At 36.8% G+C, this 20465-nt stretch overlaps 1 protein-coding gene across 1 annotated transcript in view; it reads left to right on the forward strand.

Moving 5' to 3' along the window:
* The window catches only part of LOC126187746 (activator of 90 kDa heat shock protein ATPase homolog 1-like), a 110358-nt gene extending 91832 nt beyond the window's left edge, over window positions 1-18526 (forward strand). The window contains exons 9-10 of the mRNA XM_049928998.1: window positions 14009-14145; window positions 18181-18526. Coding sequence (XP_049784955.1) covers window positions 14009-14145; window positions 18181-18268 — 225 coding nt within the window. The 3' untranslated portion in view covers window positions 18269-18526. The remainder of the gene's footprint in view (window positions 1-14008; window positions 14146-18180) is intronic.
* The last annotated feature ends 1939 nt before the right edge of the window (window positions 18527-20465 follow it).

Raw genomic sequence — 20465 nt, forward strand, 5'->3', positions numbered from 1 at the left:
GAATGGGGTAAACAAAATAGAATGTTCTTCTACATTCTCCTCTACACACACTAATTACATGCCATGCAAAGTAATCAGATTGTTTGTGTGATACAGGATGTGAGATTTCCAGTCTAAGTTTTCTTATGTATCCACACGTAAAACTATTGTGAGAGCTACCCTCACAGTTTCTTTATTTTGTATTCTGAGGTCATGATATAACTGATTTCCTGCAATGAATACAATTAGTTTTTGAAACATTTAATGTTAACATGTTCATTTGAAACCAGTTTTGTAAATATTCCAGAACTCTGGTAGCAGTATCTGATTTATATCAGTTAGCACAACATTTATGTCATCAGCAAACAGGGTTATGTGAGTTCCATTGATTGGAATCTTGATATCGTTAACATAAATAAGAAATAAGAGAGGTACTAGAACACTGTCAGGATATACTCCAAATGGTACAGTCTGAATATCAGATCTGTGAACAACACTTTGTTCCTTAATGTATTTCAGCTACTGGTCTCCTATTATGGGATATGACAAATCATTGTTTTGCCACTCCTTGTTCACTGATATTTTTCTATCAAGATATCATGTTGGACTGTAATGAATGCCATCAATAAGACCGAGTTCATTTCTCTTGTATTGTTCTTTCTGTCAAGTCCCAGTACAATAGCTGATTGCGAAAACTATGTTGATTTACAGACAAGAGATTGAATTTTTCAAGGTAATTTGTAATTCTGTGTTTCTTGATTGTCTCTATTACTTCTGAAAATACAGATAACAAAGCTACTAGACTTACGTTTCCATCTTCATATGTAATGCCCTTTTTATACAGTGGTTTTATTTTTGACATTTTCAGTCTTTGCAGAAACAGTCCTGATAATTATGTATTTATAATATGTATTCTGACATGCCAGTAGCACATTTAATTACGACTGCTCCAGGTATCTCGCCAATACGGGAAGACATTTTATTCTTCATTACTTTTTATTACTTTAAGAACTTCTGATTTGTTTGTGGGACAAAGCTATATTGAATTAACTCTTTGTTCCTTAGGAACTGGCGTTGTGTTACTTGTAGAGTAGTTTTTAATCATGTTGACTGGAGTAGTTACGAAGTACTCATTTAAGTAATTTGCTAGAGTAAGGTTTATCATCTCTTCAAAATAATGTCATCTTGATTTCTGACATCTTTGTTTGTTTCTTTTTTCACTGCTTTCCATATTGCTTTTGATTTGTTTGCTGTCCCCATAATTACTTTGTAATTGTGGATTGTATTAGCATTTTTATCGCTTCCCTGTAAATTTTCTTGTATGTCTGAACGTAGCCTGAGAAGTGAATCTTTGTTGTCTTTTTGGAGTGGATTGAGATGTTTCAGAGTTTGAGAATATACTTTGATAGTTTCTGACAGTAGCGGATCAAATTGGATGTAAAGAGTCAATGGATGAAGCCATGAACCTTCTACAAAAAGCAGTGCAGAGAAAAATTAGCCTGATGTATGTATCCTACATCACAGCAAATGAGATTGAGAAGGTGATATGCCAAATGAAAAACAAAAATTCCACTGGTGTGGACAATATATCTATCAAAGCACTGAAACATTGCCACAAATATATTCTTAAAGTTCTGTGTCACATATTTAATGAATCTCTAAATCAAAGTACTGTCCCTAATAGACTAAAATTTGCTGTTGTTAAACCACTCTTCAAAAAGGGTGATAAAGCAGATGTTTCCAACTACCGTCCAATTTCATTGTTAACAAGTCTTTCAAAAATCCTTGAGAAACTTTTGTACAATAGTATCATGGCTCACCTTAATAAATATAACATCCTTAATAAAAATCAGTTTGGATTCCAAAAGGATGTTTCAACTGAACAAGCCATTTTCTCATTTGTCAACCAACTCCTTGAATCAGTAAACAAGAAAATGTCACCAGTTGGAATCTTTTGTGATCTGTCAAAAGCATTTGACTGTGTAGATCACAAGGCTGAGCATTATGGCTTAAAAGATAAAGTAGGGAAGTGGCTTGAGTCGTATCTAAATGACAGAAATCAGAAGGTAGTATTAAACAGTTGTGCAAAGGTGCCTGCCAGCTCTGATCGGGGTGCATTAAAATGTGGAGTGCCGCAGGGCTCGGTGCTTGGTCCCTTACTTTTCTTAATCTTCGTAAATGACCTCCCATGGTGTGTGACCCAAGAATCACACTTCACCCTATTTGCAGGTGACACAACCATTATGATTGACAAGGTACCCAACTGCAGTCTAGAGCATACTGCGACCACTATATTCCAAGAAGTTCTAGATTGGTTCACTGCAAAAGGTCTGTCCCTCAATGTTAATAAGACTCATTTCATTCAGTTTCAAACAGTAAACAAAAAAATTGGAAATTGTTGAAATAAAATATGAAGACAAAGAAATAGTGAAAGTTTTATCTTACAAATTTCTGGGTTTACATATTGATAAACTAAATTGGTCTGTCCACCTGACCTATGTAAAAGACTGAATTCAGCAGCATTTGTCATTCACTCAATTGCATCCGTTTGTGACATGGAAACAATCAAAACTGCATATGTTGGTTATTTCCATTCACTTATGACGTATGGCATCATATTCTGGGGAAATCAACCACAAGCAAATAAAGTCTTTGTTGCACAGAAGAGAGTTATCAGGATCATGAGTAGATCTTCTTACAGAAATTTATTCAAAGAGCTGGGGATCCTCACCATGCCTTGTCAAAACATCTTGTCACTAATGTGCTTCGTGAACAAAAATTATGCAATTTACAAAATGAATAGTGCATACCATGACCACAATACAACAAGGAAACATGATCTTCACAAAGATTTAAAAAATCTCAGCATGGTACAGAAAGGAGTTCATTATTCAAGTATAAAAGTGTTCAATAAGCTTCCTGTCCATATCAAATCAGTCATTGGGGATCTTACTAAATTCAAAACAGAGCTAAAACTTTATCTTTTTGGATAATTCTATTCTTTACAGGAATTCTTCGATAATGTGTAATACTTCTTGAATTTGTGTTTAATTTCATGCATTTCTAATAGAACTCATTATGTAGATTAGCATATCACATGTTGGCAGAATATTTTTTAGATGAATTACTTTAAATTTGTTTATGTAATCATCTATGTCATTACTATACTATTATCTATGTTGTTATCTGAATTCTTATGTGTAATTATTTTACATGTGGATGTCCATTTTCTTGTATCTGCTTATATATGTTAAATTGGTTGCCTCATGATCATCTACATGTGGGTATTACTGTAATAACCTGACATGTTCTACATCCTAGTGATACATTCACGTCAAGGATCCACAGAACTCAAAAATAAATAAATAAATAAAAGTAGCTGATATCCATTGACTGTTGTTCCATAACACGATGATTTTTGTGAGTTTTTTGGAAAAGACATCTAAACAGGGACATGAAAATATCAGAAAATGCATTTAATAATTCATCGATTGTTGATTTTGTATATCATTTTCCCAGGCTGCTTTTGCTAACACTAATAAAAATACTGTCGACTTGCCTTTTATGTTCCCACTTACGATTTACTGTCGTGGGTATAGAAGAATTTACATATGCTACTAGTGTGTTGTGATCCGAAAGACATAAATTTACATTTAGAGTCTTGGTGACACCTGTTTTGATATTTGTGAAGATATTATCGAATAGGGAAGATTATAACTCTGTTATTCCAGTGATGTCATTTAAAGAGTGGTTTCATATGAAATTTGCTGAGGGTACAAAGCTGTCGTTTTTCTTTGCAGTGACCTTTCCTGATGTTTTGTCCTTGCAAATGTACAGTGACACAGAAACTTTCCATGCTAGATATTGTTGCTCTTTGGTTTATGTTTCTGTTAGCTATTCCATGCTTTACATTCATGTTTGTAAGCTGTTATCAAGTATATACGGGAATACATATTTTGTTTTCTCCATTACCCACAAGGTTATTTTAAAATCCCAAATAATAATAATTTCACTTCATTATTATAAAAAATGTAATGCTGCCTCCATTTTTTAAAATATATTTTTATCATCCAGTGGTGATCTATATGTTGACATGATAATTAGTTTCTTACTCTTCTACTCAGGTTTTGTCTCTAAGGGACATGATTTGATATGTTTCAGTACTTATATGGTCTCTTGTTTCTACATTAAACTGTAATATTCTTGTGTATTGCATACTCCACCATTAAAAAACATTTTGGTAATAATGAGCTGTTAATTTAAATTTGCTCATATCCATAAGACTTCATTCATTAAACTTGCACCAGTGTTCAAATAAACAGATAAGAGACATCAGCAAAGTTTTTTAAAGCTACTTGTAAATCTAACACTTTGTTATTGAGGCACTATATATTATGACATGTTATCCTGAACTATACTTTTGTCATTACCTGGTAATGTGCTGCTTTTCTCTGATAGTTGTGGCTATTTGTGTGACAGTTGAAAGCAAACTATAGCATAGTTTTCTTCATCAGTGAAGTAATTTTGGAAGACCAGATTCTATATTTTACCTTCTTTGTGACATACTCTGTTGTGTTGGCTGTGCATTCACTGAGTGATTGTATAGAGTACTTTCTTTTTTTGAGCCATTCACTGAATTCACTTAAGACCCAATTTTTTTTTGGATTTTTCATCAGATCCGAGGGCAAAATTATACTTTCAAATTCATTATGCCATTCTCTCATCACTTTCATTATGCTCATTTTTTCAGCTTTTGTTTATCAATGAAGCTTTGGGTTCATTTAAGATCTCTGCCTTAGTAGATACTTTCTAACAGGCCTATAGAACCACAGTAGGCCTTTGCCATTCCTCACACGGCATTGCACGCACCTACCTAAAGCATATTGTACAACACTCTTTGATTTAATCCATTTCTATTCAACATTTTCAGCTTTAAAGACAAATGCCTGGTTAAAAAACGAAATACAACCATGTTCAGTTCCATATTGCTGCATTATGTTATTTTGTAGTACAAGCTTGGAAAGTAATCACAATGCAAAAAAAATGCCTTCATGGCAGCTGTAACAGCTAGCTGGCATGTTATTGTGTGATAACCAGAAAAAGAGACGAAAAGCCTTTCTGAGATATTTAAGTATTGTAAGACTATAGAGCAAAAATTTTTAAAAGGGCACAGTGTGCTGATTGGTGGAATATTAGTATCTGTTCTGGAATTTTAGAAGAAAAAGAACATTCAAATTCTGTTAGCACAAATGTGCCATGAGGCAAATGTGTCTTCTGTATTGTTTCTTGTAGAAACAAAATATCAGCTTATGTGTACTTTAATAGCATTTGCTACATGTAGCTGGGTTTCAGGGACAGATAAAACAAATTGTAAACAGCTTGAAGATATAAATGGCAACTTGCAAATGTTTGGACAGAGTTGCAAAATTTAATTTTTCTGGTATCAGTTTCAGAATCAAAATAGCCCGTGGTTTTTGTAGATGATGTAGGTTCACACATTACCTGCTATATGATCACTGGAAAAATGGCAGTCATCCTCGCCTGTACCAAAGTCTACCCCCTTCATGCCATGCATGTAGCAGAGAATAATACACACATCAAAAAAAGTTTTGCATCACCTCGGTCCTGAGAGTTCTGGAACCTGCGCAGAAAATTGGAATATAGGTCAACATAAACATCATTTCTGCCCTTTTTATTGCTCATTACAACCACACATTGCATGTTGTACCACCATACAGCAAGACCTTCAGAGGTGGTGGTCCAAATTGCTGTACACACTGATACCTCTAATATCCAGTAGCACATCCTCTTGCATTGACGCATGCCTGTATTCGTTGTGGCATACTATCCACAAGTTCATCAAGGCCCTGTTTGTCCGGATTGTCCCACTCCTCACCAGCGATTCGGCGTGGTTGGTGGGTTACGTCGTCCATAAACAACCCTTTGAAATCCATCCCAGGCATGTTCGATAGGGTTCATGTCTGGAGAATATGCTTGCCACTCTAGTTGAGAAATGTCATTATCCTGAAGGAAGTCATTCACAAGATGTGCACGATGGGGGTGCGAATTGTTGTCCATGAAGACGAGTGCCTTGCCAATATGCTACTGATATGGTTGCACTTTTGGTCGGAGGATGGCATCTACATATGGTGCCTTCCATGACCATCAGCAGGGTACGTCAGCCCCAAATAATGCCACCTCAAAACATCAGGGAACCTCCACCTTGCTGCACTTGCTGGACAGTGTGTCTAAGGCGTTCAGCCTGGCCAGGTTGCCTCCAAACTTGTCTCCGACGATTTTCTGGTTGAAAGCATATGCGACACTCATTGGTGAAGAGAATGTGATGCCAGTCCTGCATGGTCCATTTGGCATGTTGTTTTGGGCCCATCTGTACTGTGCTGCATGATGTCATGGTTGCAAAGATGGACTTATGGATGTCGGGAGTGAAGTTGCGCATGATGCAGCCTACTGTGCACAGTTTGAGTCTTAACACGACATCCTGTTGCTGCACAAAAAGCATTATTCAACATGGTGGCGTTGCTGTCGGGGTTCCTCTGAGCCATAATCCATAGGTAGCAGTCATCCACTGCAGTAGTAGCCCTTGGGCAGTCTGGCCAAGGCATGTTAATCGACAGCTCCTGTCTCTCTGTATCTCATGCATGTCCAAACGACGTCACTTTGGTTCACTCCGAGACATCTGGATACTTCCATTGTTGAGAGCCCTTCCTGGCACAAAGTAACAATGTGAACACAATTGAACTATGGTATTGACCATCTAGGCATGGTTGAACTACAGAAAAAACGAGCTGTGTACCTCCTTCTTGGTGGAATGACTGGAATTGATTGGCTGTCGGACCCCCTCCATCTAATAGGTGCTGCTCAAGCATGGTTGTTTACATCTTTGGGTGGGTTTAGTGACATCTCTGAACAGTCAAAGTGACTGTGTATGTGATACAATATCCACAGTCAATGTCTATCTTCAGGCATTCTGGGAACCAGGGTGATGCAAAACTTTTTTTGATGTGTGTATAAAATAGATTACACTGATGACAACTTGCAACACAAGCTCAATGCAGTCATTGTTAACAGATCTGTGAAGTGCTCACCATCTGACACCACCCAAGGAACACATCTACTTATTTATTTAGATATTTTTTGCATGGAGTCATTAATAGATGGCTTTCACAAATGCCGAATACATTTACAGCATAGTATTTCAGGTAGTAATTAAACACAATCAATAATGCTTGTCAAAATGAATTACAATTTTTATGTAAATTAATACAACAGATATCCTTAATTTACCACATACTGTAACTCTATATTTTATAAAATTGTCTTGTTAATTTACAAAACCAAACATTTGAAACACCTGATGCACAGCTTGCATATGTATTATTTCACAGTACACCAGTGGGCTCTTAATCTTTACTGCTTTAAAACTCACAAAGTGAACACAGATACCTTTCAATTACGAATATATTAACTTCTGATTGTAATTTTTTTTATTACAGTTTTTCAGTGACTCTGGCAGCTTATTAGCCCATTAATGTATGGACTCCAGTCCGTCATTTTTAATGTAGTTCTTAGTCTGAAGTAATTATCTTTGAACCCAGTGCTGTGGTCATGAATATCACTACATTTAGTTACCTCAGTTTTCTGGGAGACAAAACAAGTGATTAATGTATAGAGCTACAAGGAATACATGGTGAACTATTTGTGTTGTGTGAAAATCTTGCAGCAAGAATCTTTATAGCTCAGTCAACGTATAAACCTCAACTGCCTTTTTGAAGTAGCAGTAAGGTGTCCGTCTGCAGCACAACCCCATATTTCTATGCAGTATCTAAATAAGGGGATAGATTGTCCCATGATATACAGCTTCGAGCGTGTGGGCGGGCACTGTTTTGACAACTGCCTAAAAAGATACAAACCATTGCTAACCTTGTTGCATACAGCATTAATATGGTTAATCCACTGAAGATTTGAGTCCAAATCGACACCTAAGAATTTGCAGCTGTTTGTTTCCTCTGCCATTATCCCACATGCCTCATTTACGCATGAGTGGTGTGAACTGCCAGTTGCTGCTAATATTGCATCTGGGATTTACTTTCATTGACCTTTTGCATGGAAATATACTCTAAGACAAAAATAAAAGAAAAATAATAAATTAAAATAAACCACACACCATGAAGGAGTGCAAATTGGTCACGAGTTTATGTTCGTACAGGTATCAATGGAAAATGCAAAATTGTAAACTGATGGATGAATGTGTGATGCTGCAGAGCAATTTCACCTCACAGCTGGCATGGATAGTACACAGAGGGCATAAAGTCTTTGTGAATTTCATTCCATGTACTCAGTTGGACAGTAAGTATGCTTTGCAGACAGGCACATCAACAATATATGCAGGTGTCAGCATTTGACAGAGTACCTGTACTTGGGCTCAAAGAAGCTGGTTGGAGTAATCAGTGAATTGCTCGACATTTGAATAGGGACCACTATCTGATGTTGATGCCAGGAATGGATGAACCATGGTTGAACACAGTGTCAAGAAAGAGGCGATCAACATAGAGATATGACCGAGCAATCGTCAGAAGAGCACTCAGAGCTCTGGGATCATCACTGTCATCAATCTGATATTCAACTGGAGCTTAAGTAACCACTAGGACCATTAATAGTTGGCTAACAGAAAGGGGGCTGAGCTCATGGTGCATCTCGTGCTGACTACTGTTGACCTCTGCACACCAACAAGCCCATTTGGAGTCGTGTTGGGCACATTCAGCATGGAATCTCATTGAATGGAGTAGAATTGTCCTCAGTGGTGAGTCCAACTTTGAACTCAGACCTGGTGACCAGTGAAGACGTGTCTGGAGACAATCCAGACAGCAGTGGAGTATCAATCTGACTGTCAACTGCCATACAGCACAACAACTAGGATGACAGTCTGGGCACATTTCTTTTGATACCAAGACCCTTTTGGTTGCCATATGCATACACACTTAAAGCACAGCGGTACATCAACAACATTCTACGACCTGTTTTGTTGCCCTTCATGGCAAGACATCCTGGGCTTACATTTCAACAATATAATGCCCTCCCACACATGCCTGCCTTCATGCTTACCAAACACTACCTTGGCCAGTGAGGTCATCAGATCTCTCCCCAGTTGTGAACGTTTGGAACATTATGGGCAAGGCCCTCTAACCAGCTCGGGATTTTGATGATCTAATGCACTGATTGGACAGATTTTGGCATGATAAGTCTCAGGAGGACATTGAATAGCTTTGTCAATCAATGCAAAGCTGAATAACTGCATGCATCAGGGCCAGAAGCGGACCAATGTGTTATTTACTTGCTCAGTTTGTGAATCTCTTTCTTCTGAATAAATCATACAATTTTTGTGAAACTCTTAATTATTTTGTTATTTGTACATGTTACGACCGTGCTTCTTCTTCTTTTCTTTATGTTCTTTATTCAAATAGCTCATTATTTGCTGAAAATTCAAGTAACAATGTGCGAGTTAAAGGGTGTACAGATATATGTTAGAAATAGGAAAGGTCCAAGAATTGAGGCTTGAGGGACTCTTGTGTCACTGTTTCATTTGTCAATTTGAAAGGTAAAACCTTATCATAAATTTGATATATAAGTTTGGCACAATGTTTTTGATTCATCAGGTATGTGTCAAGATGTTTCATTGATGCATTATTGATATTGTGTGCCCCGAGATTTTTTTTAAAAAATAGATGCCCATGTTTTGCTGAGTCAGAGGCTTTAATAAGGTATAGAAACATTCTGGCTGTGTGATTTACTGTACACATATAATAGTGGTGGCCATGTTTAGGTTTTTCCTAAATATAAGCTGTGATTCAGTAAGCACTTGAGAGAAAGGCTGTGAGTTGTGATAGGACAACTGTTTCAAATATTTTAACAAATAGAGCTGCCTTCTTTGAGGATGTTCACATTGAAACTGGTATCAATGACCATGGGGCAGCTGTAGCAACAATGAATACCAAAGTACAGCGAAAACAAATAGGATTTATATGTTCATCAAACTAGATAAGGAGGTAGTAGTGTCGCTTCTCAATAAGGAACCTGAAATGTTAAGCTCAGGAGAGGAGCATATAGAAGAACTGTAACTCAGGTTTAGATGAATGGTTGACCAAGTACTTGATACATATGTTCTGAGCTGAACAGTTCATGATGCGAGGGACTGTCCATGGTATAAAGTCACTGTAAATAAACAGAGACTACTGTTTGTTAATAGGTATAAAAATGAATAGGGCTGTAAATAGTGGGATTCTGAATGAAATGTGTTTGACATTTGATAGGACAGTGCATGAAACCTTCCATGACTATAATGGGAAAATATTATCAAAGGATCCCTCACCAAAACCAAATAAATTCGGGTCATATGTAAAGGCTGTTAGTGATACCGAAATGTCCAGACATTCAGAGATGGGACAGGAACTGAAATTGAGGGTAGCAGAGGAAAAGCAGAAACTTTGTTTTTGTATGTTCCTTTACAAATGAAAATCCAGTGGTATTGTCCCAATTTAATTCTTGCATCGCTGTAAAGATGGCGATATAGATATTAGCATCACTGGTGTTAGCATAGGCCACATCCATCTACATGAAGGATAGCAGAAGTTAACCAAAAACTACTGACTGGTATCCTTGACATCCAGTTCTTGTAGAATCTTATAACATATTCTGAACTCGAACCTAATGAAGTATGAGGGCTATCCAGAAAGTAAGAGACATTTTGAAATAAAAAATTAACAATATGGGAACCAAAATTTTATTATACACATGTAAAGATACACTATTAAGCTATTCTTCTACGTAATCGCCATTCAGACTGAGACACTTATAATGTGGCACAAGTTTTTCAGTACTGTCTCTGTACAAATCTGTCACATGTAATTGCAAACACTGGTTTATACTGGTGTTCAGTTTACATCAGTACCAGAGTGATGTCTAGTGAACCATGTCTTCATTGCTGGGAAGAGGTGGTAGTTTCAAAAGTTCCATAATGATAAAACAACAATGTTCACAAATTTTATCATTGATTCTCACCACTAGTTCATCAGTGACAGGGCTAGGCCTACCACTATGGTCTACATTGTGAGCATTGGTGCAGCTGTCTTTAAAACCAATGCACGATTGTCTCACTCAGCTTTCACTCATTATTATTTTTCTTTACACACCACAAAGGTCACAATAAATTTCAACTGTTCTGCAGTTTTTTTGCTGACAAAAACCTACTCACAGAATGCACCTCACATGTGACAGGATTTTCTATTGCAGCTCTCGACTAACACAACACAGAAAGGAGACACATAACACATGCTACCAGCGCTGGATGCATACTGAGTGTAGGGATGTTGTGGTACCAAGATGTCAGTTTAGCCGTGCCCATTGCCATGATAGGCCAAAACATCTTTTACTTTCTTGATTGCCCATGTATCTTAAATAGAAAGACCTCCGTGCCAACCATCAGAGATTCCACAAGCACCAATCACATGAAACCCAACTTCTGCTTTTCTCACTTGACATCCTAAGAGCCATGGATTAAGATAGTGAAGTGAATATATTTATTGATTTCCAAAAAGCTTTCGACTCAGAATCACATGCTTATCATAAAAAGCATTATTGTATGGGGTATCAACTGAAATTTGTTATTGGATTGAGGATTTATTCATATGGAGTGGAAGCATGTTATATTGGATGGAGAAGCATTGACACATGTAGAAGTAAGTTCAGGGGTGTTCCCAGGAAAGTGTATTGGGAACCTTGCTGTTTGTTTGATTAAATAGGCTCAGTTATAGGTAAAGCAGGTACAGGTTTTGGTTTATTAGTAGAATTCTAGAGAATTGAAATTGATCCACAAAGGAGGTAGTGTGTGGTGCTTGTATAAAATACAACTAACAGGGGATACTCAATCTGTATAGAGAAGGGCAGGATGAATGATCACAGGTTTGTTTGACCCATGGGAGAGTGTCACCGAGATACTGAAGAAACTGAACTGGAAGACACCTGGAGATAGGTGCAGACTGTCCCAAGAAAGCCTACGTAACAAAGTTTCAAGAACTTCAGTGAAGACTCTAGGAATATACTACAACCCTCTTTGTATTACTCCCATGGGATCATGAGCCCAAGATTAGATTAATTAATGCACATAAAGACATTTAAACATTCGTTCTTCCTTCACTCCATACATGAATAACTAGTAAAATAGGAAGTACTCTCTGCCATGTACTTCACAGTGGCCTTGAGAGTAATTTTTTTCATCAGAATAATTTGATTTCGATTTATGTGATGCTTATAATTTTATGAACTTTGTTCCACTTTGTCAAGATTTGTCACCTTTGCATATTAGCTACAATACTAAAGAGCACTAAAAAGTCGGTTGAAATAAATTTTTATTTCATTTATTTGTAACTCAATTTTAATTCTTGTTTATGTTTACATTACTGTGGAAGTAATTACTTTTGAACTACAGTAGCTAAGTTATGTACAGGGTTTGGTCAAAAATATAAAAACTGCAAGAAATGAATGCTTCAATATAAATGCAGGTGTTAACCAATACTGCAGGTTGCACTGTTGTGTTTTACCACACATGGCACCTGTGCAATGCCCTTAATAAGTTGAAAGTGTCAGGCACAGTCAGAACAGTGTTCTGTGTAGTTGTGAGTGCATTATATTGGAGCCAAGTGAGTTTGAATGTGGGCAAATTGTTGGTGAGGCATTGTATTGAAGACTGATACTGCGTAAAGGAAAGCAGAAAACATCATTTACTAAGTCACAATGCGGACAAAAGTGTATTTTGAGTGATTGTGATGGGCAGTCATTGAAGAGGATTGTGACAAAAAATAAGAGGATGCCAGCTGCAAAAGTCACTGCAGAACCGCATGTCACACTCACAAACCCTGTCAGTGCCAAAAAACATGAATGTAGCTCCATAAGCAGGGAATTTCAGAGCTAGCTGGAATTCCAAAACCGCTCATTGGTTATGCAAATGCTGGCAACAGGAAAATATTGTGCTGGAGCCATAAAGCCTGGATTGTGGAGGAATGGAGGAAATTCATTTGGTTAAATGTGTGTTGTTTTACTATGTTTCCAACGTCTGGCTGAGTTTACATCCTAAGAGTGAACTATGGACAGTGTTCAGTGATGATTTTGGCAGCCACATCAAGGTATTCCTTGGGCACATGGTTGCTATGCAAGGTCACTTTATTACCAAGGATTATGTGACCAGTTTGGCTGATCAAGGTCATCTCGTGATACAGTCTTTGTTCTCCAATGGTGAAGCTGTATTCCAAGATGGCAGGGCCCCTGCTCACATAGCTTGCACCGCCCAGCACTGGTTTTGTGAAAGAAGGGTATGTGATCACTCTCCACCTCAATCATCATTACCAGAACTTTCCATTATTTTGCAGGAAGAATGTTATAAAATTCATTTGAAAACCATACAGGACATGTATTTATCCATTTTGAGATGACTGGAAGCTGTTTTGAATGCCAACAGTTTCCCTACACCGTATTAGATATGGTAACATGTTATGTTTTTGGTGTTTACATATTTTTATCCATCAATGTATATGGATCTCGTTTTTGATTTTCTCCTTCACTTCATACACCAGAATGAATTTTCATATTGCACATTTTAGATGTCTACTGAAGTATGTGAAAGAAAATTCAAGATAGATTGGAAATGTATCAGTGATTTTGCTGTAACTTGATCACAATAAGAACAGCAAATGGATAAAAAAAGGACCTAAACATATATTTTCTTTTGAAGAACAGTTGCAAAAGGTATTTGCATGATATATGTGCTATTCTGAAACAGTTATCCTATTAAACTGTTACATTATTGCAGGTACCCAAATCAGAGATTTTTCAGACATGGAGAATCAGCAGTTGGCCTTATGGTCATTTCTCATCTGTTCTAATTGAAATAGAACAACTTTTGCGTGACATCTGCACCATTCTGAAACAGTTATCCTATTAAACTCTTATGTTATTGCAGGTACCCAACTCAAAGATTTATCAGACATGGAGAATCAGCAATTGGCCTGATGGTCATTTCTCAACTGTTCTAATAGAAATAGAACAACTTTTGGATGGCATAGAAGTAAAACTGACTCAAGAAAGTATTCCTGAAAGGTAAGCAGTGGCCTCTACATCACACTCCTGGTTTTCATATTGCTGAAGTGAAGTGTAGTTTATTGACAAAATTCTATAAGCCAGATTTGTATTCCTTTGTGAATTTTATAAAACAGTCACAATGATGATGATATCAAAGTAGTTTTACAGTGAAGAGAATGTTAATGGTGTTAAACATTCTTAAAAAGATTAATGTGGAGTGCTAAAGTCCCAAGGACATAAACAAAGGCACCACTTCTTACAAAATTATATCCACTATGCAGCTTGAAAACAGCCCTTTGTTCTCATATACATAAAATATGTACTAAATTGCAAGTCTTTCAGCTCTGTCATTGCTTTTAAGATATTATTTGTATAATGTCAGTCACCGCAAGTGGAAGATGTGTTTTGTTAGTAATCCACAGTCCTCACAATTTTGACTGTGGAAAACTGAATCTCTGGTGTTCATCTGTGGCCTGTTAGTGTAGAAGTTATCACAGAGTAAGCTAAGTAAAAAGTCCATGCGTTTTGCGCATTTCTTTTTTACATATGTAAGCCAGCTTGCACAGTTTCCTTCATGTGAGATTGCTTTTCCACATAGCATCCAATTCAAAATTCTTGATTATAATATTTTGTTGTTTGTGTCACTTCTGTGTTATTTTTCATTGATTGTGTCAAAAATTGTGTGTATTTTGATTGAAGCCTGTTGTATATTTTTGAAAATTTGCAAGTATGATGCAAATTCACACTACATCATTAGTTGTGAATTTAATTTGTGCCTCTAATAATAGCTGCACAAATATAAAGTCAGATCTTAATAATATTTCAGGGTTGTGCAATGGAAAGTTGCTTTAAAAGTCCAGAAATATAAAATTATGCACTTCACAAAATGAAGAAAAAATGCACTATACAGTCAGTGTCAACGTGTCACCCCAAGTGAAAGGTGTTCTTTTTTTGGTGATCCACAATTATCATGATTTTGACTGAGAAACTGAAGTTGTGATGTTCATCTTTGGCATACAAATACAACAATTTGTAGGGATATTATATGGACCAATCACACAAGCTCACTCTTACATACAGCAGGTGGCAGTCTTCGGCTCATTGGTAGAATACTAAGAAAATGCAGTCAGTCTACAAAGGCATAGTGTGTGTTATTTTCCTGTCATTCATCAGCATGACTGGCTGGGATTGTGAAAGGTTCATCCTTCATTGCTGGTGGCACCATCGGCTTTGGAGGATGAGCCTTTGTCTGTCCCAGCCAATCATGCTGATGAAATGTCAGAAAAATTATTAAACAACTGTCAGATAAAGATCGTGAGACAAAAGCCAACAAGCAATAAATTCATCAAAATGGCACAAAAGCCTCAACAGTTTAGCTTACAAAGGAGGCTGGTTACAAAACACTCTTGCAGACCATCCTAGAATATTGCTAAAGTGTCTAAGAGCCATAACAGATTAGACTAACATGGGATATTGAATGTTTACGAAGATAGGCAGCACAAATGGTCACAGGTTTGTTCAGCCCATGGGAGATCATCATGGAGATGGTGATAAAACTGTTCTGACAATTGCTTAGAAGATACAAGCAAACTCTCCTGTCAAAGTCTGTTTACAAATTTTCTTTAATCAGCTTTAGCTGGTGAATCTAGGAATATAACACTTCATGTATTGGTCCCTTAGGGATCACACATACAAGATTAGAATAATTACAGTGCACACACAGACATTTAAGCAAGAATTCTTGCAGGGGTGCAAGTGGGACACAGATTCCTAATTTCATATATTTTTTGATCATTCACTATGCAGTGAAGACGGGTGCCTTTTTTTTGTGGAAGAGAGGTGTAGGCAGTTGTATTAGTCACCACTGTGACACTTTGATGTACCTGATGTTTTGTAGCTCCTGTTGCACCCATATGAGGCACTGCATTGTATGGTAAATTGTTCCTTTACTCCATGATCTATGTGCAGTTGATAAAACTAGCAATTGATGAAGGAAGGAAGATTAGAGTTTAATGTCCCATTGACAGTGTGGTTATTATAAATGTACAATTTCATGCATGAAAATTTCCATTATGTTGGCATTTTGGCATTGTTTGTAGATTTTGTAGACATGTTAATTAAGTACTTTTTGTTAACAAAGATAAAAAAATATTGTAAGCTTCCATTAGTGGTCAAAAACAGACCATATAACACCTTGGTAAATGTAAAAAGTATTGACCACGTCGTAAGATGTTATTGAAAGAGATGATTTGAATAATATTTATAATCATAACAATAATAGTGTTGTACAAACTTAACAAGCAGATATCTGTGCAGGTACATTTTAAATATTAAAGCATAAAATGTTAATTTGAATGTAATATTCTAGTTTTGCATCACCTTCAGAACTTCTGTGTTTGTATTTTTTGGATCAGATACCTCTTCTTCAGAACCATTTTGACAACAGTAAATTTCTATGTATGGCGATATGTGTATTGAAGAGAAAAGTGAGACTGCATTCCCAGTGCAGTTCAGTTGACCACACTGTGTCTCGAGTTGTGAATGAACCAATGCAGCATTTGTTCACTCTAATGCCCATTAACATGTCTCAAAAGATCATTTTAAGATTAGACCATGCGCACTTTGTTACTTGAAAGATTGTTACCATGGCAAGTTTCCTACAAATTTAGTGTTATGTCATACAAAATGTTGGAGATGTACCTTGTAATGATTACCTGTGTCTACAACATAGGACTCATAGGTACAGCTAGGAGAATGCAACAGAACTGCACGGTGCCTTTTTGGAAACAATTCATAGTGCTGTGTTGATCCAGAGGGCACACAGCTGTCTCCTCATAACTTTTGTCTCTAGGCATCCATTACAAACAATAGTATAAATTGGAGCAAGTTTGAGCACCATTGTCCCAACGTGTTGTGGAGAGATTACCAAGAATGATCCAAGTAAATAGTGATTGTTTACTGGATACTGTGCCATATTCCAGGCTGATTTGCTTCCACAGTGTTAAATATATGTTTGTGGCACATAGTAGTCATTGACATGCGGTGTATACTGCTTTCAGCTGTAAACTCTGTCAAATGATGACACTGTGTTGAAACTAGTAGCAGCAGAATAAAGTACAAAAGATATCTTTCATACATTTTGAAGCTGTGGAGCACAGTTGAAAGAAAGTTTAATAGATTTTAATTAAAAAAAAAGGACTGTTTATTTTGGTTATTATTCTGTTTTCATTTCACAGTGAAGTTATTTTTTGACAGTATTATGAATAGATTACCACTCACCATAAAGTGGAGATGTTGTCAGGCACAACACAATGAACGCTAAATAAGAAAGCTTTTGGCCAAAAGGCCTTTTTCTGAATTAGACAACACACACACATTCATGTAAACACATCTTATACACATATGACTCCTGTCTCTGGTTGCTGAGGCCAGACTCTGGCCAGTTTGGCCTCAGCAGTGTAATATGTTTGTGAACTGCATTTGCATAAATGTGTGTCTATATGTTGTCTAGTTCAGAAAAGGCCTTTTATCCGAGAGCTTACCTGTTAAAGAGATCTTTTTGTTGTGTCTGCCTGAATCTCAACATCTCCACAATATGGTGAGTAGCAATTATCCATTTCATAATACTGTCATTACTCCATCCTACATTTTACATTATTTAAAGTTATTTTTTGCTTCTGTAAAGCCTACACTTTATTTCTCTGCTTTCCTTCAATCAAAATCCACACAGACATGCAGGAGGTACAAAACATTCGTGAGGAGTTTATTGACAATTGATTTGATAAAAGTTATAGAAACATTTTTTTGAAAAAAATACTATTTCATTATTTTTATTGCCACAAGTTTGGCACATATTTTTGTCAAATTGTCAATAGTCCCCTTTCACTTTTACTTCTAACTGTTTCTTAATGAGGCAGCTGATATGGGTGCTCTTAATACATGCAGGTGGTAGCCCTCAGTATTTATTGTATTGTGAAATATACCATAGATTCTTATATGTTAATTATTAAATTGTGGCATTAACTAAGTAACATATAGCTTCATATTTTTTAGTCACTTGGAAACTATGAAGGACAACTGGAATCGCTACTACTGGGATGCTATGAGAGGAACTTTTGGGTTTGGTGCATTCCTTGCATGAATATGGTGAATTATGGTAAACAACTGTGGTGAAGAAATGCTATCTTACAATACTGTGACCATATTTGACACTTGTGATTATTAATACAATTTTACTCTACTGTGATTTTGTATGTAACTGTGATACACTATTCTTTTGTCATTTAGCTTATGAGTAAGGTTAAGTATTATTGCATTTTCTATTAATTGGTCTTTTATCATAACTTAATTTTGATAAACAGTATAACAGTGTAGAAAAGACTATTTATTATTTGCAATAAAGGTGTTAATTAAAACATTCATCGTGCCTGTATCATATGTCGGACATATTGTATGGTAGCGTGACAAAACCACTACTGTGAAGATGTTTAATTTGAAATTGACTTCCTCAATTTATGTATGTGGTGCATGAATTACATCTTTCAGAATTCTTACTGTCCATGTTAGAACAGAAAGTGAAGCATTGCAGACATCTCTCTTTCTATCTCCTTCTGTCTTATCCTCAATTCCCATCCTTCCCTCTATCTTTCTCTCCCACCAACTGTAATAAAAGGGACATTTCATTGGGATAAAAGAGAAAAAACTGGCATAAAAGAGAAAAAAACTGGCAGTGAGGCAGAATGGAACTCATGACAAAATTTTTACAGCAAATAAAATGGAAATTCCTACTGGCTGCAAGTAGTCAAACTAGACAAAAATAATGTCTTTCAGTTATCAATAGGGTATTTGACTCATAATTATTTTCAGCATACCAGAAACTATTTCTGTAAGAGCATCAACCTCTGTTTGTGAGATCATATCTTGTGATAAAATTAAGTAAGTCAGTTAAAAAAGCTGCCATTTGTGAAGGGTGTAAATGTGACAATCTTTACATAAATAATTCTAACACAGACAAATGGAAGAAGCAATAAATGAAAGTACAGAGTAAGGTGATAACTATTAGAAGTATGAGAGGAATTATGTGGAACAAAGAATTCCTCCAGAAATGTAAGTAGTGAGTTACCAAGCACATTATGTAGCAACACCGTTGTGCAATGCAGAAGCCTTGGACATGGATAAAAGGGGAATAAAGCGAGGTGAGAGTAAGTGAAATGAGGTGCTTGAGAAGTCAAAGTGGTGCAACATAAATGAAAATGATGGGAAATTAAAGTGTCAGGTACCTGAGTAACCCCTGCAACGTAAGACTGGTGTGGGTATGTGAATTGAATGGCTGAGAAGAGAATGCCAAGGTAGACTCATGGAATGAAGACTGCCTTGTATTTAGAAAATGCAGTGCCTGAAGGGCAGAGAACAGAAGCAAGAAGAAATAAGGTTATTACAGAGTACAAGAAAATACTGCCAGCAGGGTACAGTTGGGCATGTCAGGATGTTGACATGGAGTTCACATGATCTTATGTGAAGAAGATGCAAGGTGTGGCAAGACATTGGCAGTGGCCATATAAGGTCACATTTGAGGCCTTGCAGGATAGTGGCTGAAAATGTCAACATGGAATGGGAAGTGGGGCCTGTCACACAGTGTAAGGATGGAGGTGGCAGTGCCCGACAGAGTTCAGTTCAGAAAGTTGGTCCAAGAGGGGCCTCCATACAGGTCAGGCATGGGGCCTGGACTTATAGTAGTGGATGCTGTGCCCCAGCTTGCACTCATACTTAACCACATACCTCTGTCCAGTGGAACTTGATATGTCAAAATAGAGTGATTTCATTGAGACATTCATTTGCTTTCTGCTCAGTTGAGCATTAAAGATTGCTATTGTTCAAATCTTGCCTTTTATTCACATATTCGTAGACAGAGCTACATAACTCTTTCAAAACGTTGTTAGCCATCTTCACGTTAGCTAACTAAACGGACTTTCCTTAGTCTCTTACATCATTAAGCATCTGTATCACTTACTGTACATGACAAGACAAAGAGCATGTTTAAGAACACCTGCTAGAACGTGGAAGACAGCGTTTCGAAGAATGGGAAGGCTGGGTCAGAGCAGCCAGGGTGTTATATCTTGTCTTATGGACACTTCGGATCTTAGTTGGTTGACAGGAGCATGGAGCACAATGCATTGTTAACATAAGCATAGAAAATTATCTTTTATTCTGAGTACTGATAACATCAAGAAAAGAATGAATACTTATCTTTCTGGTAGCACTTGAGCGTACAAGTTCGTTGTTAATACAAATACACAATTTATGAATTATCCAGTCGGGCTTCAGACTGTGAATGATAA

The sequence above is a fragment of the Schistocerca cancellata genome, chromosome 5 (genome assembly GCF_023864275.1).
Source record: "Schistocerca cancellata isolate TAMUIC-IGC-003103 chromosome 5, iqSchCanc2.1, whole genome shotgun sequence".
In the NCBI taxonomy this organism is placed as follows: domain Eukaryota; kingdom Metazoa; phylum Arthropoda; class Insecta; order Orthoptera; family Acrididae; genus Schistocerca; species Schistocerca cancellata.